The sequence below is a fragment of the Triticum dicoccoides genome, chromosome 7B (genome assembly GCF_002162155.2).
Source record: "Triticum dicoccoides isolate Atlit2015 ecotype Zavitan chromosome 7B, WEW_v2.0, whole genome shotgun sequence".
Lineage (NCBI taxonomy): Eukaryota > Viridiplantae > Streptophyta > Magnoliopsida > Poales > Poaceae > Triticum > Triticum dicoccoides.
Genome location: NC_041393.1, coordinates 35,036,125 through 35,063,866, shown reverse-complemented (window position 1 = coordinate 35,063,866; position 27,742 = coordinate 35,036,125). Strand labels below are relative to the sequence as shown.

General features: G+C 43.1%; 2 protein-coding genes across 4 annotated transcripts; both read left to right on the top strand.

Moving 5' to 3' along the window:
• On the top strand, positions 1–26,054 carry LOC119337465 (F-box protein At5g67140-like). 3 transcript variants are annotated; one of them, XM_037609615.1, is made up of 5 exons: positions 1–390; positions 537–683; positions 816–951; positions 1,410–1,508; positions 25,839–26,054. In XM_037609615.1, exons 1-5 carry the CDS (start codon positions 263–265, stop codon positions 26,037–26,039), a joined length of 711 nt encoding a protein of 236 aa, XP_037465512.1. In that variant the 5' UTR covers positions 1–262; the 3' UTR covers positions 26,040–26,054. The 3 variants fall into 3 exon arrangements, with proteins under 3 accessions (XP_037465512.1, XP_037465513.1, XP_037465511.1); XM_037609616.1 differs by lacking the exon at positions 25,839–26,054 and adding an exon at positions 4,356–4,853 and having other exon boundaries at positions 17–390; positions 825–951; XM_037609614.1 differs by lacking the exon at positions 25,839–26,054 and adding an exon at positions 4,356–4,853 and having other exon boundaries at positions 17–390.
• Positions 5,579–6,941, top strand: LOC119337466 (paraneoplastic antigen Ma6E-like). Its single transcript, XM_037609617.1, has 2 exons — positions 5,579–6,075; positions 6,674–6,941. Exons 1-2 carry the CDS (start codon positions 5,713–5,715, stop codon positions 6,920–6,922), a joined length of 612 nt encoding a protein of 203 aa, XP_037465514.1. The 5' UTR covers positions 5,579–5,712; the 3' UTR covers positions 6,923–6,941.
• Positions 26,055–27,742: the final 1,688 nt, after the last annotated feature.

Here is a 27,742-nt window from a genome sequence, read left to right as displayed (position 1 = left end):
GCTGCACGGCGCAGCGCCGTCCGCACAATCCAAAGGCGCCCCTGCTCCAACCGTGCAGGAACAAGAATCCAAGCCCCGTCCGCTCCCCGCTCTGCGTCGTCCACTCGCGCGTCGCGTCGCCCTCCCGCCGCCCGCATCACCTTCACGTGAGCCTTCGCGATGCTGCCGGCCTGCCGCTAGTAGTATAATCCTCTCCTGCTTTCCTCCGCGCGACCGGGGAGCCAGAGAGCGCGAGCTCCAGAAGCAAGCAAGCGCGCAGGAGATGGCGGGAGACGACGCCCGGACCGGCGAGGTGGCGCCGGCGGAGGAGGAGCCGCACGTGGAGCGGCTTCCGGCCGACATCCTCGCGCACGTCCTCTCCCTCCTCCCCTCCTTCCACGACCTCTCCATGTAAGAACAGAGAACGCGCCCGCCTTTGATTGATTTCCATGGACATCGCTCGGATGGATGATGGTGCCCTGCCGCCCACCGACCGCGAGCTTGAAATTGAATTGACTGGCTCTATCTTGAATTTGGTGGTCGTCGTCGTCCTTCAGGGCCGGGGCGGTGAGCCGGCGGTGGCGCCGCGCGGTGGGCCGGTCGCTGGCGACGCGGCGGCGGCTGAGCCTCGCGGGGCAGCGCACCGGCGACGAATCCACCGCGCGCCTCGTCCGCGCCGCCGTCAACCTCCGCGACCTCGACATGTATGTGAGTTCGATCGGTCAATCGATCGATCGATCGCCTGAGCAATCATGCCCAATCAAACACTCTATTCACGCTCCACATCCCGATTAGCTCGATCATATCTTTCTAACTCTCTCCGCCCGTTCTTGGAGTTCACGAAGCTGCTGGGGGTGCCACATCACGGACCAGGGCCTGCTCGACATCTCCTCGGCGGCGTGCATCGGCAACCTCACCTCCGTCTCGCTGTGGGGGCTGGCGGGGATCACTGACAAGGGCGTTGTCCATCTGGTAATCAATTTCCTCGTCTGTTTTCCTCCATCGACCAAACTTTTGGTGACACATGCCCACCAAATTGTCAAACTGATGGCGTGTTCATCGATCATATCCACCACCGACTATTGCTGTCATAGTGTAGAAGGTGGATTTGGATACTGGATTCTAAGGTCGCATCGCGCGGGATGTCGTCAGGCATACTATTACGACGTTGCTTTCAGAATAATTCATTGTGCAGGTCAATGAGTGGACAATATATGCTTATCAGAACCATTTATTATGTGGGCCTGAAGAATCGTATGATGCATGGTTCCCAATTTTTTTTAAACAAATAAAAAAAATTCATGAATCCACTTGTTGATGTCCAAAAAGTCCAACAAAAAAAATTGCCAAGTTAATCTGAACTACAAGAAATCTGTACTTTGCTGTGACAATTTTACCAATATGAATTTGTCAAACCTGATTCCCTGCAGGTCTCAAGGGCTCGTTCTTTGCAGCATCTGAACATTGGTGGAACATTCATCACTGATGAATCGCTCTATGCAGTTGCAGACAGTTGTCCAAATCTGAAGGTATGTACTGTTTCTCTTCTCTGAATTTTATTACTTTCCTTTGGAACAGCTGTTCTGTAGACGGCTGCACCTGATAAATTTTCTACAAATAAAAGGCCTAATTAAGGACCCTATTTTATAGTTTGATATATTATGTGGTATATGCAGTTCATGAATAAAAAAGGGACAGTTAATTGTACATGTCATGCAAGTAGGTTGGTTGGTTGGACTCATCATGGAAGATGAACTAATTGTCTTTAATCAAGCTCCACTCTAGATGGAGATAGCCTCATGATCTCTCTTGGGTACCTTTTAGTTTTCATAGTTGAGCGACTCATTTTAAAATTTGTTGAGGTTTGCAGTTAAGGTTGAGAGTACAGAGTAACAATAAAATTGCTTTGTGGACTTCATTTAGCTTTTTATGTTAATCAATTTGAGAATTTCATTGGGCAACAAAGGGTTGGAGACCATTGCTCACTTGGGAACTTATTTTCCTTGTAAATTATCACAAAAAAATCTCCACATGGATATGGGACTCCTTTGAGCCTAGCTTTTTAAAAAATATCAATAACCTCAAAGAAATACCTGAAAATGGTTCTTTCTCTAGAAAAACAATTATGAACAAACTTTAAATTCTGGAAACTCATGCATGTTATGAATGGTATGATACTGATACTAATTAAAAAATATCCCTGCAAAAAAGAAGTAAAAAAAGTATCCCATCCCAACCCGTCCCAGATCTGAAGAACAAAATGAATGGCAAATCTGACCAAAGACGAGCACGAACAATGAGAAATGGTGATGGAGAGGATTCGAGAAACAAACTACTTGTTGGCAATTCAAACAATTTAAAAATATTTATTTAGTTACACCTAAACTAGGTATTCTTGCACTTGGAAAAAAAATCTGTGAAGTTATTTGTTTGTTTTCTACACTCTAGAACAATCTACCGAATTTTGTAGATATATATGATTACTCTGGATGAGAACACATGAACACACTAGATATGGACACATAAACACATTATAAGAATAAAACAAGAATGCATAAATTAATTTATGAAGTAATATGGTAGTTTAGGTTTGCTTAGATAAGTTACAAATCAATATAACAAAGTATTTTCTCAAACAATCCCTCTGAAATTAAAAACATGTTTTGCAACGAATATAGTTTATTTAGCTAAAAAATGTATTTTAATGGATAAAAACTATAATCATATGAAAAATACGTATATTACCATAGAGAGTATGGTTGCCCTCTTATTCAAATAGCCACACCAAAAATAATATTAAGATACGATATCAAAGATATATAACAAACATTTAATAAGAGTTACCATGAAATAAAAATGTTTAGTATAAACATGTCTAAGCAATTATATTTTAAATAATTTTATTTGACCATTCGTGAATGCTCAAAATTATTTTGAATAAATCAATTAATTTATATTTCAGTGTTGATAAGTGTTGAGGCCATTTAAATGTTTATTTATTTTTGCTCAGTACTAATTTATAAATGAAAATATATTTTTAATACATTTTTATTATGCACATATAAATAAGAGAAAACGATAATAATCGAATATAATTTCATTAAAGTATCGATCATCAGAAAATGAGTGAAAAAATATATTTAGACCAATTCTAGGAAATTATTTATGTTTTTGATATATATTTTTAAAAAAATATATATTAATAATGTGTGGAATATTTTGTTTCAATAGTTCATGAGTTTAAGTAATTTAATAACATAAAATGTAACGTATATATTTCATTATCTAGTGAATTCAAGTGACAATTTTGTACAAACAATTTATTAAATTTAAAAGAATGTTATCAATAAATTAATAAGAAAAAAAATATTATAACTATGTAAATCAATATTTAAACTGAACATTTTTAATTTTCAATGAAACAAGATATTGTTTCAAATTATGTAGTACAAAATGTAAAAATAAATTAAATTATGTCACCCAAATTATAAAAGGCTTAACAAAAAATCATGTGATCAACTTCCATGATGGCAGAAAGCTCAAATTTTCTAGGTACGTAATTAAAACAATAGATTACTACATAATTGTTGTAATCTATTACAACAATAGATTACACATTTAGATTACCCCCACTACAAAGTATGGATCAATGCTAAAAACGCAGAAGGTTTCCATTATAGATGAAATTTTTGCTTATTATTTGTGAATGTAGCCCACTCGAGCCTAGCCCATGTACACTGTTGGCCCAACCTAATTCTCCAAAAAAAAAAAACTAATGCTTATGTGATCCTCCTCGCTCTCAGGGCCTGTTTGGTTGAGTGCCCACGGCTGCCCTGCCAATTTTTTGGCGTTGACCGATGGGTTGGGCTGGCGTTTGGATTGCAACCAAAATTTAGAATCCAAACCAATATTTTGGTCACCTGCTGCGACCTGCGGTGATTCTGGCGTCCGCGTGGTGGCTGAGAACTTGGCGGCGAATTCGATGGCCAAAAAATTGGCACGCCACCATTTTGGCAGGGCTCCCGTGGGCATCATCCAAACAGGCCCTCAGACTCTCACTAGACGGCTCCTACTCCCATCCTCCGTGCCTGCTTGTCGAGACACCTCGTTACCCCTTCATTGGTGTATAACCGAACAAGTTTGTTGGTTTGATATTATTTTCTGTATGGCTCAGGGTTCTATTTTAAAAATTCAATGAACTCTCAATGTCGTGTTCGTGTTCACGCTTTATTTGATCAGCAGTATCTGCTTCATTCGCGGAATTTTCATATTGTTTCTGCTTTCGCCAAGAAAATGTAAAACAAATATGGCAGTATTCAGTTTCATTTCTTTCCCCTCCATTTTCATCCGTATTTTACATGGACTATTTTTTGCAGAGCATCATACTGTGGAGCTGCCGCCACGTGACAGAGGCCGGACTAGTAGCACTCGTGAACAAGTGCCCGGAACTGGAGTGCATCAACGTTGGCGGGATGCGGGTGTCGCCGGAGAGCTTCGCGGGCCTGAAGTCCATCAGCCCAGCCCTGCGGATCAGGTCCATTCCGCAGATCCTCAACGCCGACGTGCAGGTCGCTTGAAAGAAAAAAGAAAGACACCGCTGCTATATACAGCAGTCCATCGCTCCATGGAAATTACTATTGAAAGAAAAGGTGAGAATCAAGTGTTTTATGCTGTTCTTGATTCAGGTTGTGTTGATGTGTTGACAGTGTTGTGCATATGTTGACTTGTACATACATGTTGTAAAGAATAAAAGTGTAAGGCAGACATACTCTGCAAAACTATGCATCCGGACTGTTCAAAAAGTTGGATGTTGTACAGTTACAGATTCATTTTCAGTTCATTTGTGAGATCAATTTGACAATAAGTTCCTTTGACTGTGATGTTCATGCCGGTGGACTAGGGACAGGGATCTCAATGTTATCTTTTGGGTCTTTTTGCTGTTTGTTTATTCACTGATTAGCATTGCTTGAGGAATTGATGCTAGAGTTTCTCACTTGGACCATGTCAAGATGGAAACGTCTTAGGAACCATATGCCAACCTGTGAGACAAGGACGCAAACCCAACCAAACAGGTAGCTAAGTGTTGGAGGTGCGGTCCAGGCTGAGCTGAGGTGACAGCCACGTGCGCAGGATGAGGCTGGGCGAAGCGTGTTTTGGCCTAAATTGTGCTCATAATCCAGTCCGTGGCCTAATCTGTGCAGATTTCGAGTTTGTGGCCTAATTTATGCTTTTAATTCAAGTTAATGGACGGACCGTGCATTTCACTCACATGTTATAACTGCCAATAGCTGCAGGAACAGAGTTTCATCGGTTGATTTGCTCTGACGCCATGGCTGGAGAAGGTCAAGGAGTGAGACAATATAGAGAAAATTCCTTATATAACACTGTTTTAAATGTTGGTTCCCTATTTAACACTGGAAAGAAATTTCTTTCTTATATATAACACCAAGTGTACATTTTTTGCCCTTTTTAACACTTCCGTCAGTTCTGTTAGGAGACACCGTTAAAATCTGCATTGACCAATGTCAGTTCTTTGCAGTTGGACAAAATTACCCCTGTTCAATTTTTTTTTTGAGGATCCTTTTTTACCCCTGTTCATAATAAAAATTAGAAAAAGGAAAAACAAAGGCCGAACTTCTCTCTTCTCTGCCGAGGCCCGACTCGACGATCTCTTCTCATCCCCTTTCTCCCCAACCCTAGCGCGGCGGCGGCGGCGGCGGCTTAGGGCTATGGATGGAGGCGATGCAGTGGATGGAGACGGCCGCGGAAGACGGCCAGGGCGCGGCGGACATGTCAGGCCTTGGCGTGGCTGTGGATCCAGCGCTGGTGACTGATGGCGACGGCGAGGCTACGGCGGGCTTGGGCCAGGGCGCGGCTGCGGCTGTGGAGGGGGCGGGTGAGTGCGCGGCTGACGGTGGCAATGGCGCAGCTTCTGCAGGTGGCGGTGGGTCGGTTGCAGCGGGATCAGGCCAGGGCGCAGCAGTGACTGGGGGCTCGGCCGCCGGGGTGGCTGGAGACTCCGGCCAGGGCACTGCTGGGTCGGCCTCGGCAGCACGGCTCGGTTGGCACTCCAACAGTGATGAATCCTGGAAAGTGGTATATCTCGGCCTCCTTCCCTTAGCACTACTGCTGACATATTCAATTTCTGGAACAGTTCATTCCATGTACTGTATTTAGATATATAGCGTTTGAACATAATTTGTACTAGCAATTCGTGGCTTTAAGAAATTGAGTAAAACCTACCCTTGCAGGCTTCAAATCCAATCATGCATATTTGTTTTAGTTCGCCATAGCAAATGTTCAGTTATAGCTTTAATATTGAAAACTAAGTTTCCCTGGAGCTTTGCTCAGATGACATAGCAAAGTATCAATAATTCGATACATTGAAGATATCTGTCCTTGTTCTAGAAAATAAGATGCATGTTCTTGTCATTTGTCATCCTCACGGCTTACTGTTGGTACGACGGTATGACTTAGCATGGTTTTGAATGTATACATGGCTAGATTCATTTTGTGTGTGCTCACTAACCGATGCATTGTCCAGAATCAAATCATAACGGATCCCATTATTAATCGTTCCCCATTCGTTGCATCGGTTACTTCTTAATTCCTAACACTAGACCTCTTATTATTCTATTTATTTGTTCTTCAAAGTTAATTACTTATATGATTTTATTCTTATTGCTATTTGTAGTGCCTATGCTTGGTTGTAATCTCTCAGGTGGCCATATCATTTTTAGTCCTGCTTGCTGTTCTGTGCAGCTGGAGAACTCCAAGTTCCCAAATGCCAAAATATTCTAACGCTGGAATTAGAAATACGGACAACACATGTTCTTGGTGCTGCTCATGTCATGTTGGGTGGACTTGCACTCATGTATGTGATTCTAAAGTCACTTTTGTGCTACTCATGGCATGTATGTATGGACTTGGATTATGTATGTGAAGTTGTATATGATGAGTCATTTTTGTGTTGCTCATATATATGATGTATGGTCGGACTTGGACTCATATATGTGAACCTGGATAGGTTGCTAGTCATATATATGTACTTGGATGTGAACCACAATATTTATGTCTCATGCCATCGTCAAATTTGAATATTCTGCGTTGAATTATGTATATGTGAACTGTGTGGCGTCAAATTAGTGGGAAGGTTCAGCCCAATCTTTTGAATTAAATTTTGAAATAATTAAAATCTGAAATGTGGAATTTTTTCTTCATGTTTACAGGGAGGTTCTGCCAAACAGGAAAAATTTATTACTTATTTAGTCATGTGAATAGTTTTTGGTCACATGTTATATCAGGGGTAAAATCGTCTTTTCATATGTCACTTAACACCGTTAGTACTCAAAATAGATCAAAGTGTCACAAAGGGAACAACTTTTAGAATTGGTGTTAGATAAGGAAAAAAGTTTTCCAGTGTCAAACAGGGCAAAAAAAATTAAAGCCAGCGTTAAATAAGGAATTCTCTTGACAATATATGTCAAACGGAACGATTCATTCTGCAGGCCTAAAAAATCGTAATCGTTTTCAGTTTTCCCATGTTCACTAAAAACTTGTTTATTTATGTCAAAAAATGTTAAAACTGGAAGAGCTAAACTGATTGAGGCAACGTACTTTGTTGTGCTAACAAAAAAATTGAACGAGTTAATCTGAACTCGGAGGCAACCATGCTTTTTTGTTCTTCGAAATGAATGATAGATCATTTTCTACCTTATATATTTCAAAGCAGGCCGAAGCCCGAAAACCAAAGGTCAATTACACGAAGCTTATATTACGCACCGTAGTGCATAGGCCATAAGCTGCCTAGAGAGGAAGGCCACCACACTTTGTTGTACTAATAATTTTACCAATGTGAATTTGTCAAACCTGGTTCTATGCAGGTTTCAAGGGCTCTTTGGAGGGACATTTAGAGCATCTATAGCCAAACTTGGCAAATCCAGCCCCTCAAACGCCCGCCGATGCACCTGGGCGCGTCTGCAGGCACTGACCGGGCACTCCCTATATCCGTGACTCCGCACCCACGTATATAATATTCCGTCCCCTATATTCATATTAAACATGCAACGTTGATAGAAGTACGTAGATCATGAGCGGACATACAAATATACAATCGGTTTATCAAAAGATCACAGCCGGATCATCAAAAGATAGCCAAAGCTCACATAATACACATAATATGGCAAACAAATTCAAACTACATCTAAAAACTTGAAATTAAGACGGATCTTCACCACTTCCTCGCCGGCCCTTTGCCCTTCCGGTCGCCGGCGCAGCTGTAGGAGTCAACGATAGGAGGTGGGTCCATGTCGGAGCCGTCAGACAATCAAACATTTTTTAAATCTTTAATTAGTTAAACTAAACTTGATATTATTACACTCCAAATAATTATATGGAGTTCTTCAGTTAGGTTCGTACACTCCAGAACAATGTACCAAGTTTGTAGATATTTAAGATTACTATTGATAATGACAGCTAAACACAATTGTAATAGTACAATCAAAATGCATAAATTAGTTTGCGAAGTGATGTGGTACTTTTGGTTTTCCCATATTTGGAGAAAATTGTAACAATATATTTCTTAAGGAGCCCACCGAACTAAGAAAAAATACTATTACAATTTTCTTAGTTTAGCATAAGAAATGCATATGTATGGATAAATATTAGAATATGACAAATATGTATTACTATAGTGTGGTTTAATTATTATTCAAATAGATATCCCTAAAGTACTATTTAAACAGGTGTACCAAAAAATAATATATGTCATGCATTAGGTGAATAGATAAGTTATAACAAAGTAAAAAATAGCTATGACTACCAGTTTGGTTACGAGTTGGCTGTGTCCTCTGTTTGTGTGTTATTTTTAAGTATTGATGTTGTTTCGGTTGTGCTATCTTCAACGATATAAGAGTCATGATTATGTTTAGGTTGTTCATTTGTTATCGGTGTAAGAGTCATGGTCTCTCTTGAACTGCATTGTCTTTCATGATGTAACGGGCGTGGTGTATTTGATGTGTAATCTTATTTCTTTACTGATATAATACAACTCTTCCATATGTTCTAAAGAAAGTTAAATATAAATATGTCGAAATAATTATTTTTAACTCATTTTGGATCTATTCACACCGATAATCCCCAAGTGCAAGGAATCATTGTAGCAATTTCCAAAGTTGGAAGTGATAAGTATGGACTGTCGAACCCACAAGGAGCTAAATGTAAAATGAATATTCTTCAAGTCCTATCTGCCACAGATATGACTCTACGTACACCGAACATTTGCTTCCATCTAGAAAAGAGAAATAAACCTACGTTGTGGGTATAAAGAGAATAGCTTTGCATGATATCGGAGAGCTATTATATAGAAATAGATGGTGTTAACATAAAGTTAGAATAAATTACTATATATTTTAAATAGTGAGTGTGGAATAAAGATGGATCGGTGTGCGGAATTATCCTAGGCAACAAGATCGGTAATCGTTATTGCAATTTTATATGAGGGAGAGGCATAAGCTAACATACTTTCTCTACTTGGATCATATGCACTTATGATTGGAACTCTAGCAAGCATCCGCAACTATTAAAGATCATTAATGTAAAACTCAATCATAGTATTAAAGTATTAAGTCCCCTTTATCCCATACGCAACAGCACTCTTACTCAGGTTTAAGCTTTTGTCACTCTAGCAACCCACTATAAGCGAATCATGAACGTATTGCAACACCTACAACGGGAATCCTTCACGTTTGCGCGGCATGGAAGGCACCATATAGGACAACACCAAATAAACACATACAACTCAAACCAATCTAGATCATCAACCAACCCAAAAGACAAAAGAAATCCACTAAAAAGATCATAGGATGGCAACACATCATTGGATCATAATATGTGACATAAAGCACCATGTTCAAGTAGGGGATTACAGCGAGGTGCGGGAGAGTGGACCGCTTAAAAGAGATGAGGAAGGTGACGAAGATGGTGATGTTGATGAAGACGATCACCGCGGTGATGGTTCCCTCGGCGGCACTCCGATGACACCAAGAAAGAGAGGGGGGGGGGAGAGTCTCCCCCTTGTGCTTCTTCATCCATGGCCTCCCCCCTAGATGGGGAGAAGTTCTCCCTTTGGTCCTTGGCCTCCATGGTGATGATGGCCCCCTCCGTCTTCCTCCTCCATGGCCTCCGGTGATAATGGCCCCCTCCGATAGGGTGCCGGAGAAGGCCTAGATTGATGTTTTGTGGCTACAGAGGCTTGCGACGGCGGAACTTCTGATCTAGGGTTCTTTTCAGAGGTTTGGGTATTTATAAGAATTTTTAGCGTTGGTCTCACGTCAAGGGGGTGCCCGAGGTGCCCACAAGCCGGGAGCGCCCTACACTTGTGGCTCCCTCGTCCATTTTCTGGCCCGGCTCTTGTGCTTCGGGGGTCTCTTTTGGTCTATAAAAAATCACCATAAATTTTCAGCCCATTATGAGAACTTTTATTTCTGCACAAAAAAGACACCTCGGTAGTTCTGCTGAAAACAACATCAGTGCGGGTTAGTTCTAATAAAATCATACCAAAACCATATAAAATTGTTGTAAACATGGCATGAATACTTCATAAATTATAGATACGTTGGAGACGTATCAGCATCTCCAAGCTTAATTCTTGCCCGTCCTCGAGTAGGTAAATGATAAAAGAAATAATTTATGAAGTGTGATGCTAGCATAGTGCATAAATTTAATCAATGATAGTTCCAAACAATTTTTCTAGCATCATTATATATCATAAATAGTAGCTCATCTCATAAAACTTCTCATGATCAAGTAACAAGCTATTCACATTTTAAAGTATAGACCATAAAGTTTCTTGAAAACTAACAAACTATACTTTCAGTCACCAAACAATCGCAATATATCTTATTTTCAGGAAGGGTCTATGTAAGAGCTTTGATTTAGCAAATTTCACATACTCAACTATCATATAGTCTTACATGATTGCTAACACTCAAAGCATATATTTAGAACAAATAGCATCCTGTCACATCCCTAGCTTCTGGCAATGCACTAGGTTAGTTTCATGTGTGCATCATGTTTAAATTTTGCCTAAACTTGAAATGGGAATGTTCAAACCCTAGCACCAAATGAAATCCAACTAGGATCACAATGAAATATTTTCAATGAACCCAAAATGCCCTTTGGAAATGTTCATCATTTCTGATAAAGGTAAAAACCTCTGCCAAAAATGATGAACATATTTCTAGGTCATTTCTGGATTTTTGAATTAAATCATATTGTATTTGACTTTGGGCATTTAAACACTATAAAAAATTTAAATGCTCAAATAATGTTGGAATTATTTGTGAGACACTGAAATAATTCAGAAAGTGCTCATGAATATTTTCAAGATTTATAAAACTGATTTGGTTTTTAAAACTGGATCAAAAACAAACTGCAAAATTAGAAAACAGAAACAAAAATAGAAAAGAGAGAGAAAGGGCTCACCTGGACTTACCTGTGCGGCCCACCAGAGTCAGCCCACCAGAGCCAGCCCCGCAACAGCCCAGCCCAGCAGCCACTTCCCCCCGTGTCGTCTTCCTCCTTGTACAGAAAGACAGGGGCGCGTGCTCGCCGCCTGCTAGCCACGCACAGGCCACCTCCTCCCTCCCTGCCTGCCTGGATCCTCCCCGGAGCGCCTAGACGACGCCACGCGGCCCCCTCGATGCTCTCTCACTCTCCCCATGCTCATCCCCTCCTCTGGCTCCCTCCCCCTCTCTTCCCCGAGTGCCGCCGTCGCCGCCGCTCGCCATAGCCGTGCCCACCAAGCTGCCCCCGCCTCGCCGACCCACCCAGGAGAACCGCAGGGTCGTCTTCATCATCTATGAGGAGACACGCGACGCCGGACGCCCGCATCGCCGGCTACCTCGTCTTCTTCCTCCTCTGTCGCCGAAGATCGCTGACGCCCGTCCGTCGTCCATGATGCCTCCCCAAGCCCGCCGAGTCCTCCTTTAGAACCCCAGTGAGCTCCTCCGTCTTCCCCCTCACTCCCCGTGCTCTAATATGTGCGCTAGCCACCGCCCGCGAGTACCGAGAGCCGCCGTCCGCCATGGCCGATGAGGTCCTCACTCCTGAGCACCTCCGCTTGGTCCAGTGGCACCAGCGTGCTCCTGGAGCTCCCAGGAATCCGCCCTGCCGCTTAGCTCGCTCGTCAGCCAAGCGCAGCGCCTCGCCCGTGCTAAGCCGAACTCCGGCCGCCGCTGACCTTGTCGCCGCTGCTTCTACGGACGCTGCAGCTTGCGCCTGAATGCGTCATCTTCCTCACCTCGCTCCCAGGAGCCGAACGCACCTAGTAGCTCGTCCGTAGCCGCACCGTAGCCCCCTAGCCGCTCGAGGCCGAGCTTCGGCCGTCGCCTCGCTCGCCGCAGTTGCCGCTACCGGCCACCCCAGCCGCAGCTGCAGCCACCGCTGGACGCGCTGCGTCGCGGCCGTTCCAATGAGACCAGCCGCGCATCCTCCCAGTGCCGGAGTTGGCCGGACGGGCATCGCCGCCGTGCTCCGGTTATCGCAGGAGTTAATCAGGTGACGTGGTAGATTAGTTAGTGCTAATGACGCAGTTAGTTAACCCTCCTAGCTCACTGGCACCTGGGCCCCACGCCCTAATTAACCCCAGTTTTATTTCTGCTTAGGATTAACTAAACCAGAGCGGCCCCACGCGTCAGCTTTGACGAAGCTCACGTTGCCATTGACTGGGCCCATACGTCAGTGACTCTAGCTAGCACCGTGACACTGACCAGTGGGACCCACTGGTCAGGTTTGACCAGGGGCAGTCCAGTTGACCCGCTAAGGTCAGCATGACGCAATGCTGATGCAGTAATAGGTTTTTCTGGATTTATTCTTATTCAGAAATTCCAGAAAATAGTATAACTTCTAAAATTCATATAAATTCAACCGTAACTCAGAATTAAATAATTTATATACGAAAAATGATCAGAAAAATCCAATCTATCCATCTGTACTAGTTTCATGCATGTTGGAACAACTTAAACCTGCTGTTTATATCAAAACATGATAATGCACTTAATTAATTCATAGTTTGAGTTTGAACTTGAACCTTAGGTTCAAAATAACTCAAACCCATCTGGTTGTAGTTGCATTAGGCCAACACACTCATATTACCATGTCATGAGCATGCATCATATTGTGCATTGCATTGATTGTGTTCTTTCTCTGTTGCCGGTGGTTGTTCCCTCTCGATAGACGTGTTCCGACGATGAGTTTGATGACACCGATGAAGAGCTATACTATCTTCAGAAGTGCCAGGTAAGCAAAACCACCTTGTTCATTCCGATACAAACCCACTCCCTCGCTCTGCTCTCTTTTACTGCATTAGGACAACCACGATTCAACTGTTACGTGCTGCGGTAGTTGAACCCCTTATCCTCTGCATGACCTGTCATTGCGACAGTAAATAGATGAAACCCACTAGCATGAGTAGGAGTTGTTTGAGCCCTGATGTGCCTACTCGTTCATGCTTGTTTGTCATGCCTGCTATTGCTTAGAGTTGTGTCAGGTCTGATTCATCAGGGATGAATTGGAGGTGTGTGAACATGTCCTACTATGTGTGAGCTAAGTGTGTGAACACGATTTGGTAAAGGTAGCGGTGAGAGGCCATGTAGGAGTACATGGTGGGTTGTCTCATTGAAACCGTCCTCAGGAACTGGGTCCTATGTTTGTGATCCATGAACAGCTACTACCACACATTGGGATCCTTAATTGACTCTCTCGACTTATTAATCAACTCGATCTCTGTCCAGGAGTTGCAACTAGTTTCTGGTGTTTGTAGGTAGTGTTAGTAGTCTACCAAGTGGCACCCGGTACAGGTGGGCTTGGGACAGACTAGGCACCATGGCACGGTGTACCAAGCATACATCCACCCGTCGAGGTGGGCTTGGGAACCCTGCACACATCGTTTGGGGCCGTGAGCGACACCCCGACCGGATCTCCTTGCGGATGGAACCCGAATAGGCGATAAACCTGGACGAGAGACTTGTGTGGTTAGTCAGGTCGTGGCCGACACCCTCGCTAGGCTTCCACTTGAAGGTTGCCGAGTACATGTCGTGTAAACGGCGGTACGTGGTGAGAGCGTGTGTGAAGAAGTACACCCCTGCAGGGTTAACATTATCTATTCGAATAGCCGTGTCCGCGGTAAAGGACTTCTGGGTTGCCTATACAGTTCATAGACAAGTGAAAGTGGATACTCTAAAATACGTAAGATAAGCGTGAGTGCTATGGATGGCGTTCTTGTAGGGAGACGGGAGCGGATCCATAGTGGTGTATTGATATGGTGAATATGTGGACACGTGTGCGCCACCTCAAAAGAGTTACTTGCAGTCGTAGTTCAGGATAGCCACCGAGTCAAAGCTGGCTTGCTGCAGTTAAACCGCACCACCCCCTTTGTTGATAATGATGCATATGTAGTTAGATCTGATGTAAGTCTTGCTGCATACATTTGTACTCATGTTTCTTAATTTATGTTTTTACAGAGAGACTTCAGTCTGGCTAGTAGTTCCGAGTGGACTTCGACGTTTAGCTTGTTACCTCAGCTGTGATCTTGTGCCCTCAACAGGATTTGGTAGATAGTCAGGCTTCTCAGCCTATTTCATTTGTAGATGTCTGTACTCAGACATGTTAAGCCTCCGCTTGTGCTTTGACTTGTATGCTCTGAATGTTGGGTCATGAGACTCATGTTTGTAATATCTTGCTCCTCGGAGCCTATTGAATAAATACTTTGTGTCGTAGAGTTATGTTGTGATGCCGTGTTGTATTTGCACATATCGAGCATATTGTGTGTATGATTTGAAATGCTTGACATGTGTGGGATCTGACTATCTAGTTGTTTATCCTTGGTAGCCTCTCTTACCGGAAAATGTCTCCTAGTGCTTCCACTGAGCCTTGGTAGCTTGCTACTGCTCCGGAACACTTAGGCTGGCTGGCATGTGTCCTTCTTCGTTCCTGTGTCTGTCCCTTCGGGGAAATGTCACGCGGTGTCTACCGGAGTCCTGTTAGCCTGCTACAGCCCGGTTTACCAGAGTCCTGCTAGCCCAGTCGCTACAGCCTGGATTCACTCGCTGATGACCGACACGTTCGTTGTTGGGTCATGTATGCCTGTCCCTGTAAGTTAGTGCCACTTTGGGTTCACGACTAGCCATGTCAGCCCGGGTTCTTCATCATATGGATGCTAGCGGCACTATCATATACGTGAGCCAAAAGGCGCAAACGGTCCCAAGCCAGGTAAGGTGGCACCCATGGGAATACCGTGCGTGAGGCCGCAAAGTGATATGATGTGTTACATGCTAGATCGGTGTGACTTAGGATCGGGGTCCTGACAGCTTTGGTATTAGAGCTTGACTGCCTGTAGGATTACCAAGCCAAACTGGTCGAAGTTGAGTCTAGAAATTCTTTAGTTATATAAGGGAATTGATTGTGGGATGGAACGTAAGGCTCTTTTACTCCTTATATCTTATGGCCTTCTGATTTGAGTCATCTTATCTTTCCTACGGGGTTAAGAACTAGGCTTACTCTTCCTTTTATCAGGATCACATGTTACTAATCCGTAGACCTATAGGATTGATGGTTCTAAGCTTGAGTTCAGCTCCTACTATCTTCTGTATGTTCATAGTTGATCTCAGAACCTTGATATTATGATGATTGAGTGGTTATGCCACCATTTTTGCAGGATGTCTCAAATCTTTTGAGTTTTTAAAGCCGTTATGCTGTCCGAGTCACCCCAGGTTTCTAAATAGTCTGATGCATTTGTAAATCCCTTCCCACCGTTCCGAAGTTACTTTGGGCTAGTTCAACCACACTAATCAGTGAGTTGAAGTACTCTATCTCCTCGACATATATATTGGAGTTATTGTTATGACCCTACATGTCTTAGGGAGTCACCTAGTAATCTAGCCATGTTTTGTGTTCCTAGTGTGATGATCCTGGCCATCATTCTCGAAAGCATCCCGTGATGCCACTTAGTTAGTAGGCATTCTATTCCTGGGTTCTTGAACCCGAGATTCACCCTACTTACTTCATGTTGGTAGTGTTGCTAGTCCCTCTAGAATATTAGTAACCTTTGCATTAGTCCTCGAGGTCCGTGGTATTCCCTTCCTCCAAATACCATGAACCATTTTGACAGAAGTTCCTCGCTGAACCGAAAGATCACAACCAGAGTGCTCTTGACGAGTTCTTGATTCTATGTTGTTACTCTGCCAGTTCTACCTTTTCTGCATGGGTTATCCAGAAAAAATGTGTTGAACTCGTTCGACATGCTAATCCATGCATCCACAACTCGGAAAATCATATGTTCTTTTGAGTTGTCCCTCTTTAGTTGTTTTCTGGCCTTGTCTATCAATTGATAGTCAGGACTAGTCGTGCATTCGTGTTCATCGATGCTTATTATTCTTGTGGTCCGTCAAGCCATTCTATTCCAGAGTGACTAGGAGAAACAAACTCCAATACCCTTTTCCATTTCCAGGATTGGGTCAAAGCAGTTCTGTTCCGCAGATCAAGATGCAATCCAGCTTCTAGTCTGTTCTACATTGAAGTATTACCATCTTTATATCAGGAATATCATGGGAATTGCACACCCTCTTATGAATTCTTGATGCAGTGATACTTCTCGCCATCATTATTCACTCCTCGGTCCCCGTGTTGTTGTAACCGAAACGCTGACAAGTGCAGCATGATGTGTGAAATCAATACTCCTAGCAACCGTCTTGCTTGGTAGTTAATGGACAATACTCTCATTCTTAGCGTGCTGGTTATGGAATCATCATCCTAAGATTGATCGTGCTACCTAGTCCATATTTCTGGTGCACACTTCGATCAATGAGTTAGGATTGTGCCAATCCCTCGCTTAATTGATGATATCGTCTTGGCCTGAAAAACAGGATTATTCCCGGGCTTAATAACATATCTGTGGTTCGTAATTTTCTGAATATCTTCTCGGAAGTACTCCCAGGTTGACACCTGACCGCTATGTTGAGCTCGTGATCAAGTTGGTTTCTTGTAAACCACCCATTTTCCAAGATTCTGTGTTGTCCCTGGACTAGTTGGTTGAGCTAAACAACAACTTGGAGAGTTGGAAGATAAAAGCTTTGCCTAACTTAGTTCATTTCAAAGGGATATCTTTTGTATATGTGCGTTGAAGAAAGATGATATCTTCATCGACTGGTCCTCATGATCAGTTGTTGGATCTATTGTCTTCTCAAAACTTTGATTTGAGTGTGGGCTATCCTCAAATCAAGTCAGAACCAACGATGTTCGTAATGTTGTCTTACTCGTGGTTGATCCCTCGAGCATACATCATTACATCCTTTGGTCTGACCAATACTATCACATTGTTCACATAATGGTGGAACTCCAGTGATATGGAAATTCCGATGAGTTGCTCTTGAGCCCATCAGCAGCATTTTGTCTCTTCCATGATTCATGTTGAACATCAAGCTAGTGTTGGAAACTTCTGTAAGCATTATCTTCATGTTCCGTTCATGAAGCCTAGGTTTGGATGAAAGAAGTGAGTCCCTCTAATTCATGTGCATTTGATGCAGGTTGCCGCCGTGAATTCGAGAAAGTTATTTTTTGCCTCCTCCGGAATCATCCCAAGTCAGTCAAGCATGTGTGCGAAGTATTCTGTGGTTTGGAGACTTGCAACCTTCATCCCATATGTATTCCCTAGCACCCCAAGCCACTGATTGATTTGTTCAAGGAAAAGGAGTTGATGTGCGAATACTAGTTCATGCACAAGACTTCGATATCCTCGTTGATGGTTCCCCACCTGAACTCGGTAGTGTTTCAATATAAGACTGCTATATGGTCATGCTTGTCTTGGACAACATGTTCACATGTGTGTAGCAGAACCAGCTCATGTTTTGGAGCTTGCTATCATAGTTCATCTCCCAAGAATCTCGCAACGTCATCTCATCGATTTGTGTTGCAACCTTTCCTTTTCCAGACATGCTGTCTGAAATATCCTATTACCAACCTGATCTGAATCTCAGGCAGATATGATGGTTGGAACATTCCCAACATTTGCATTTTATTCCCAGCTTACACCACCATTGTGCCAAATTCCATGGGCTGCTTTTCTCAGTAGTTGTTGTCCAAGATCATCTTCGAAAGTGGGCTTACCATGGGTCAAGCAAGGTAGTCCACATCATCCATTCTAATCCGGGTATGCCATTCTACCGAACCCCTCCAAACGATCGGTCGTGATTTGCCCTAGGCTGGTATAGAGAGTCTCAGTGATATCTATACCAAAGGGAATTCTTTTTGCCACTTAAGGTAACAATTCTACGAGTCACCTCCTCTAAGATGTCTCATTGTGGTATCATGGCAACTCAACTCCTCGCTATGTTGACAACCATTCACCACCTTCTTAAGTGTGGAATTATTGTCTACCAAGTGCACCTTCGTCATCTGCTTCACTCCATTCCTCTGGATGTGTGCTTCGCGTCTCAGCTCGTGAGATGCTTCTATGTCTCACTCCGTGAGTTGATCCTAAGTTGCTCGATCTTCGAGAAGATTGATCCTTTTAGAGTTTTCCCTTTCCTCTCGTCGTCATGTTAGTTGGAGTTCTCAGAGCAAGACTTCGAGACAATGATGGTGATCAAATCAACATTCTTATGAAGTGCAACCTAGATCGTGAAGATTATGTTAGTTTGCATCCCCCTTTCATCTTACCCTACGCTTGAATCTCGGGACGAGATTCTTGCTTCATGGGGGTGAGTTGTCACATCCCTAGCTTCTGGCAATAAATAATTTAAATGCTCAAATAATGTTGGAATTATTTGTGGGACACTGAAATAATTCAGAAAGTGCTCATGAATATTTTCAAGATTTATAAAACTGATTTGGTTTTTAAAACTGGATCAAAAACAAACTACAAAATTAGAAAACAGAAACAAAAATAGAAAAGAGAGAGAAAGGGATCACCTGGACTTACTTGTGCGGCCCACCAGAGTCAGCCCACCGGAGCCAGCTCAGCAGTAGCCCAGCCCAGCAGCCACTTCCCCCCCTGTCGTCTTCCTCCTTGGACAGAAGGACAGGGGCGCGTGCTCGCTGCCTGCTGGCCACGCGCAGGCCACCTCCTCCCTCCCTGCCTGCCTGGCTCCTCCCCAGAGCTCCTAGATGACGCCACGCGCCCCCCCTCGATGCTCTCTCACTCTCCACATGCTCATCCTCTCCTCCGGCTCCCTCCCCCTCTCTTCCCCGAGTGCCGCCGTCGCCACCGCTCGCCATAGCCGTGCCCACCGAGGTCCCCTCGCCTCGCCGACCCGCCCAGGAGAACCACAGGGTCGTCTTCATCATCTACGAGGAGACACGCGACGCCGGACGCCCCGCATCGCCGGCTACCTCGTCTTCTTCCTCCTCTGTTACCGGAGATCGCCGGTGCCCGTCCATCGTCCCTGATGCCTCCCCGAGCCCGTCGAGTCCTCCTTTGGAACCCCAGTGAGCTCCTCCGTCTTCCCCCTCACTCCCCATGCTCTAATATGTGCGCTAGCCACCGCCCGCGAGTCCCGAGAGCCGCCGTCCGCCATGGCCGATGAGGTCCTCGCTCCTGAGCACCTCCGCTCGGTCCAGTGGCACCAGCTTGCTCCTGGAGCTCCCAGGAATCCGCCCCGCCGCTTAGGTCGCTCATCAGCCAAGCGCAGCGCCTCGCCCGTGCTAAGACGAACTCCGGCCGCCGCTGACCTTGTCGTTGCTGCCGCTACGGACGCTGCAGCTTGCACCCGAATGCGTCATCTTCCTGACCTCGCTCCCAGGAGCCGAATGCACCTAGTAGCTCGTCCGTAGCCGCACCATAGCCCCCTAGCCGCTCGAGGCCGAGCTCTGGCTGCCGCCTCGCTCGCTGCAGTTCCCGCTACCAGCCACCCCAGCCTCAGCTGCAGCCACCGCTGGACGCGCCGCGTCCCGGCCGTTCCAACGAGACCAGCCGCGCGTCCTCCCGACGCCGGAGTTGGCCGGATGGGCATCGCCGCCGCGCTCCGGTTATCGCTGGAGTTAATCAGGTGACGTGGTAGATTAGTTAGTGCTAATGATGCAGTTAGTTAACCCTCCTAGTTCACTGACACCTGGGCCCCACGCCCAAATTAACCCCAGTTTTATTTTTGCTTAGGATTAACTAAACCAGAGCGGCCCCACGCGTCAGCTTTGACGAAGCTGACATGGCCGTTGACTGGGCCCATACGTCAGTGTCTCTAGCTAGCACCGTGACACTGACCAGTGGGACCCACTGGTCAGGTTTGACCAGGGGCAGTCTAGTTGACCCGCTAAGGTCAGCATGACGCAACGCTGAGGCAGTAATAGTTTTTTCTGGATTTATTCTTATTCAGAAATTCCAGAAAATAGTATAACTTCTAAAATTCATATAAATTCAACCGTAACTCAGAATTAAATAATTTATATATGAAAAATGATCAGAAAAATACAATCTATCCATCTGTACTAGTTTCATTCATGTTGGAACAACTTAAAGCTGCTCTTTGTATCAAAACATGATAATGCACTTAAGTAATTCATAGTTTGAGTTTGAACTTGAACCTTAGGTTCAAAATAACTCAAACCCATCTGGTTGTAGTTGCATTAGGCCAACACACTCATATTGCCATGTCATGAGCATGCATCATATTGTGCATTGCATTGATTGTGTTCTTTATCTGTTTCCGGTGGTTGTTCCCTCTCGATAGACGTGTTCCGACGATGAGTTCGATGACATCGATGAAGATCTATACTATCTTCAGAAGTGCCAGGCAAGCAAAACCCCCTTGTTCATTCCGATACAAACCCACTCTCTCACTCTGCTCTGTTTTACTGCATTAGGACAACCACGATTCAATTGTTACGTGCTGCGGTAGTTGAACCCCTTATCCTCTGCATGACCTGTCATTGCCACAGTAAATAGATGAAACCCACTAGCATGAGTAGGAGTTGTTTGAGCCCTGATGTGCCTACTCATTCATGCTTGTTTGCCATGCCTGCTATTGCTTAGAGTTGTGTCAGGTCTGATTCATCAGGGATGAATAGGAGGTGTGTGAACATGTCCTACTATGTGTGAGCTAAGTGTGTGAACACGATTTGGTAAAGGTAGCGGTGAGAGGCCATGTAGGAGTACATGGTGGGTTGTCTCATTGAACCCGTCCTCAGGAACTGAGTCCTGTGTTTGTGATCCATGAATAACTACTACCACACATTGGGATCCTTAATTGACTCTCTCGACTTATTAATCAACTCGATCTCTGTCCAGGAGTTGCAACTAGTTTCTGCTATTTGTAGGTAGTGTTAGTAGTCTACCAAGTGGCACCCGGTACAGGCGGGCTTGGGACAGACTAGGCACCGTGGCACGGTGTACCAAGCGTAGATCCACCCGTCGAGGTGGGCTTCGGAACCCTGCACACATCATTTGGGGCCATGAGCGACACCCCGACCGGATCTACTTGCGGATGGAACCCGAATAGGCGATAAACCTGGACGAGAGACTTGTGCGGTTAGTTAGGTCGTGTACCACTTGAAGGTTGCCGAGTACATGTCATGTAAACGGCGGTAAGTGGTGAGAGCGTGCGTGAAGAAGTACACCCCTGCAAGGTTAATATTATCTATTCGAATAGCTGTGTCCGTGGTAAAGGACTTCTGGGTTGCCTATACAGTTCATAGACAAGTGAAAGTGGATACTCTAAAATACGCAAGATAAGCGTGAGTGCTATGGATGGCGTTCTCGTAGGGAGACGGGAGCGGATCCATAGTGGTGTATTGATATGGTGAATATGTGGACTCGTGTGCGCCACCTCAAAAGAGTTACTTGCAGTCGTAGTTCAGGATAGCCACCGAGTCAAAGCTGGCTTGCTGCAGTTAAATTCCACCACCCCCTTTGTTGATAATGATGCATATGTAGTTAGATCTGATGTAAGTCTTGCTGGGTACATTTGTACTCACGTTGCTTAATTTATGTTTCTGCAGAGAGACTTCAGTCTCGCTAGTAGTTCCGAGTGGACTTCGACGTTTAACTTGTTACCTCAGCTACGATCTTGTGCCCTCAACAGGATTTGGTAGATAGTCAGGCTTCTCAGCCTTTTTCATTTGTAGATGTCTGTACTCAGACATGTTAAGCTTCCACTTGTTCTTTGACTTGTATGCTCTGAATGTTGGGTCATGAGACTCATGTTTGTAATATCTCGCTCCTCGAAGCCTATTGAATAAATACTTTGAGTCGTAGAGTTATGTTGTGATGCCCTTTTGTATTTGCACATATCGAGCATATTGTGTGTATGATTTGAAATGCTTGACATGTGTGGGATCTGACTATCTAGTTGTTTATCCTTGGTAGCCTCTCTTACCGGAAAATGTCTCCTAGTGCTTCCACTGAGCCTTGGTAGCTTGCTACTGCTTGGGAACACTTAGGCTGGCCGGCATGTGTCCTTCTTCGTTCCTGTGTCTGTCCCTTCGGGGAAATGTCACGCGGTGTCTATCGGAGTCCTGTTAGCCTGCTACAGCCCGGTTTACCGGAGTCCTGCTAGCCCAGTCGCTACAGCTCGGATTCACTCGCTGATGACCGACACGTTCGTTTTTGGGTTATGTATGCTTGTCCCTGTAAGTTAGTGCCACTTTGGGTTCACGACTAGCCATGTCAGCCCAGGTTCTTCTTCATATGGATGATAGCGACACTATCATATACGTGAGCCAAAAGGCGCAAACGGTCCCGGGCCAGGTAAGGTGGCACCCATGGGAATACCGTGCGTGAGGCTGCAAAGTGATATGGTGTGTTACATGCTAGATCGGTGTGACTTAGGATCGGGGTCCTGACAATGCGTCGAACACAGAGAAAGATAGGGGCTTAATGCTTCGCCTCCCAACTTATTTATCATATAGGTAATTGTCAACAATAATAATTCATGATCAAATATATTTGAATGGCCATATATGCTTGGATATTTCCCCACCACATGATGCTGTCCAACTAAAGAATAGTTGAGGTTGAACTAAGAAGGAATACTATTGACTCTTGCATAAAGGTAAATTCATGAAAGTAAAATATAGGCCCTTTGCAGAGGGAAGCAGAGGTTGTCATGCACTTTTTAATTTTTGATGTGCAAACCCTTAGTGCAAAGGAATGTTACATTGTATTACCCTTTGTGATAGCAACCTTTATTATGCAGTACACCACTTTTATTTCTTTACCATCACAAGTTCGTACAACGCTTATTTTCCCTTACAATAAAATATCATACATATTTAGGAATAATTTTTATTGCTTTTTGAACCGATGAAAACTTACTTGAAGGATCTTATTCAATCCATAGGTAGATATGGTGGAAAATCATCGCAAGAAACTAGGTTTAAGGGTTTTGGATGCACAAGTAGTATCTCTACTTAGTACAAAATTTTGGCTAGCAAAAGATCCCAGGCAAGCCCCACATGTTGGAGGATCCATAACAATATAAGTTCTATACAAATATACCCAAACATAACTCATTATGTTGTGTTCCTTGTACAACTTCAACTAATTTGCTCAAGTTTGAAAATAATTAATGGGGCTCACAATCATAGAAGATGTCCAAGATAGTATATTTACATGTGAAATCTCTCTTCCTTCAATATTGTTTCATGAATTGTTCAAGTGACCAATGCTGTGTTTGCTAATTTTCAATAAATTTTACCGCCTATCCTTATTATATGTGAAGTCATTACTCCCCATGAGATAAGCATATAAAACATATATAATTTCAGATTTATGATATTCAATTCATTCAACCATTTACTCGTAGGATATAAGTGAAGCATGAGAGTAAATGACAAAACTACTCCAAAAAGATATAAGTGAAGATCAATGAGTAGTCAAATAGTTAAATAGCCATGTGAGGACTCTCTCTCATTCAAGTTTTGAGATCCAATGATTTTATTCAAACAGCTAGTAAAATGAAAATATACTCCAAGCAAAACACATATCATGTGACGAATAAAAATATAGCTCCAAGTAAGGTGTACCGATAGTGCAGAAGACGAAAAAGGGGATGCCTTACGGGGCATCCCCAAGCTTAGTTGCTTGGGTATTCCTTGAATATTACCTTGGGGTGCCTTGGGCATCCCCAAGCTTAGGATCTTGCCACTCCTTATTCTTTTCATATTTACATCTCACTCAAAACTTGAAAACTTCAATCACACAAAACTTAATGGAACTTCGTGAGATGCGTTAGTATGATAAAGAGCAAATCATTCACTTGGGTAATGTCAAAGACAAGATTCATAATTGTTCTCACACAATGCCTACTGTAGCTTATCATCTCCATAATTTATATCACTTAATATAAGCTATGAAAACACTAAAACAAGCAAACTATCCATTGAAAACAGAATCTGTCAAAAACAGAACAGTCTGTAATGATCTGGACAACAACCATACTTCTTTAACTCCAAAAGATCTGAAAACATAGCACAACATAGACAATTTGTATATCAACCATGTGTAAAAAATTCAGAATTTATCACGTTCCAGTGATTTACAGAATTTTCTGTACTGGACGCAAAAGTTTCTGTTTTTTGCACAGAATCAAGTCAACTATCAACCACACTATCCCAAAGGCTTTATGTGGCACTTTATTGAAAAAAAGATATAAAAATGATTATTACAGTAGCTTAATCATGTGGACAAACAAAAACAATAGGGGTAAATATCGGGTTACCTCCCAACAAGCGTTTTTCTTTAATGCCTTTTTAGCTAGGCATGATATTTTAATGATGCTCTTCTAAGCCAAATTTTGATGATAATTTTATTCATACTCTAAAAGATATAAGTGAAGTTCATAGAGCATTCCACAATTAATAAAGATTGACCAATATCCAAGCTGAAAATATATAAGTGAAGCACACGAAGCATTCTATAAAGCCATACTCAAAAGATTTAAGTGAAGCACAAAGAGCATTCTATAAAGCCATACTCAAAAGATTTAAGTGAAGCACATGAAGCATTCCATAAATCAATGAACGACTATCTCATACTAGCATGATGCATATAAGTGACAATTCTGTACAAACGATTTACTAGATTTAAAAGAATATTATCAATAAATTAATAAAAAATATATTATAACTATGTGAATCAATATTTAAACTGGGCATTTTTGAATTTCAATAAAAATGATATTGTTTCAAATTATGTATTATAATGTCTTAAAATAAATTAAATTATGTCACCCAAATTATAAAAGGCTTAACAAAAAATCATGTGATCAACTTCCATAATGACAGAAAGCTCAAATTTTATAGGTACATAATTGAAACTATAGATTACTACATAATTGTTGTAATCTATTGCAACAATAAATTACTCATTTAGATTACCCCCAGTAGAAAGTATGGATCATTGCTAACGTAGATGGTTTCCGTTATAGATGAAATTTTCGTTTATCATTTGTGAATGTAGCCCACTCGAGCCTAGCCCATGTACACTATTAGCCCAACCTAATTCTCTAAAAAATACTAATGCTTATGTGATCCTCGTCCCTCTGAGACTCTCACTAGACGGCTCCTAGTCCTATCCTCCATGCCTGCTTGTCGAGACACCTTGTTACCCCTTCATTGGTGTATAACCGAACAAGTTTGTTGGTTTGATATTGTTTTCTGTATGGCTCAAGGTTTTATTTTAAAAATTCAATGAACTCTCAATGTCGTGTTCGTGTTCATGCTTTATTTGATCAGCGGTATCTGCTTCATTTGCGGAATTTTCATATTGTTTCTGCTTTCGCCAAGAAAATGTAAAACAAATATGGCAGTATTCAGTTTCATTTGTTTCCCCTCCATTTTGATCCGTATTTTACATGGACTATTTTTTGCAGAGCATCATACTGTGGAGCTGCCGCCACGTGACTGAGGCCGGACTAGTAGCACTCGTGAACAAGTGCCCGGAACTGGAGTGCATCAACGTTGGCGGGATGCGGGTGTCGCCGGAGAGCTTCGCGGGCCTGAAGTCCATCAGCCCCGCCCTGCGGATCAGGTCCATCCCGCAGATCCTCAACGCTGACGTGCAGGTCGCCTGAAAGAAAAAAGATACCGCTGCTATATACTGCGGTCCATCGCTCCATGGAAATTACTATTGAAAGAAAAGGTGAGAATCAAGTGTTTTATGTTGTTCTTGATTCAGGTTGTGTTGATGTGTTGACAGTGTTGTGCATATGTTGACTTGTACATGTTGTAAAGAATAAAATGTAAGACAGACATACTCTGCTGCAAAACTATGCATCTGGACTGTTCAAAAAGTTGGATGTTGTACAGTTACAGACTCGTGGTACCATTCATTTTCAGTTCATTTGTGAGATCAGTTTGACAATAAGTTCCTTGGACTGAGATGTTCATGCCGGTGGACTAGGAACAGGGATCTCAATGTTTTCTTTTGGGCCCTTTTGCTGTTTGTTTATTCACTCATTAGCATTGCTTGAGTAATTGATGCTAGAGTCTCTCACTTGGACCATGTGTTCCACCAAGATAACCTTCCAAGATGGAAACGTCTCAACAACCATACGCCAACCTGTGAGACAAGGACGCGAACCCAACCAAAGGGGTAGCTGCCTCTGTTCTTACTGCCAATAGCTGCAGGAACAGAGGTTCATCCGTTGGTTTGCTCTGACGCCATGGACGGAGAAGGCACTAGCGTGGGATAGCACGTCCAGTGAGTGAGTTCACTCCAAAGGAGCAAATTGGGTTAGTCGCCTGAACCACCCTACTACAAGACTTGCTGATCGTACGGAATAATTCATTGTAGAGGTCAAGGAGTGAGACAATATATGCCAAATGGAACGATTCATCCTGCTGGCCTAAAAAATCGTAAACCGTTTTCAGTTTTGCCATGTTCATTAAACTTCTTTATTTATGTCCAAAAAGGTCAAAAAATAATGGAAGAGCTAAACTGACTGAGGCAACCGTACTTTCTTGTGCTAACAAAAAAAATGAACGAGTTAAGGCAACCCTACTTTGTTGTACTAATAATTTTACTAATGCGAATTTGTCGAACCTAGTTCTCTGCAGGATTCAAGGGCTCTTTGGAGGGACATTTATCATTGACGAATCGGCCTATGCAGTTGCAGACCGTTGCGCAAATCTTAAGTTAAGTATTTTTCTCTTCCCTGAACTTCAGTACTTCAATGGAACAACTCTTGTGTAGCAAACAAACTGCACCTGACAAAGTCTCCCGAAATATAAGGGCCTAACATATGAAGCACATTATTTGGTAGTTTGAGTTATGAAGTGGCATTAGCAGTTAATGAAGAAAAGAACTGCTACTTGTCATGCAAGTAGCTGGGTTGGGCCCATCATGAAAAATGAACTACAGTAATTGTCTATATGCAAGCTCAACTCTCTGGATAGAGATAGGCTCATGATCGCATTCCAGGATGCCTTTTAGTTTTTATAGTTGTGCAACTTATTTCAGACTTTTATTGAGGTTTGCAATTAAGGTTGAGACAGAACACCAGCGAAAAAAAGGTTGAGAGAGAATAATAAGGTTGAGACAGAACACCTGTGAAATGTTTATCTATTGAGAACTTCATCAGGCAGTGACGGTTTGAGAACAGTGTTCACTTGGGAAACGGAGAATGTACATCTTATTTTGTAAATGCTCGCAAAAAACCTCCAGATTGATCCCTGACTCCTTTGAGCCCAGATTCAAAAACATTTCACAGTTTCAAAAAAAAAAAATCTTAAAACAATTTCACATGTTTATATAGATATGTGAAACTAAATTCTT

Coding starts and splice junctions, on each gene's coding strand:
- LOC119337465 (XM_037609615.1), top strand. CDS start 263: ATGGCGGGAGACGACGCCCGGACCGGCGAGGTGGCGCCGGCGGAGGAG. Junction 391..536: donor TCCTTCCACGACCTCTCCAT/GTAAGAACAGAG, acceptor GTCGTCCTTCAG/GGCCGGGGCGGTGAGCCGGC. Junction 1,509..25,838: donor ACAGTTGTCCAAATCTGAAG/GTATGTACTGTT, acceptor TATTTTTTGCAG/AGCATCATACTGTGGAGCTG.
- LOC119337466 (XM_037609617.1), top strand. CDS start 5,713: ATGGAGGCGATGCAGTGGATGGAGACGGCCGCGGAAGACGGCCAGGGC. Junction 6,076..6,673: donor GTGATGAATCCTGGAAAGTG/GTATATCTCGGC, acceptor TGCTATTTGTAG/TGCCTATGCTTGGTTGTAAT.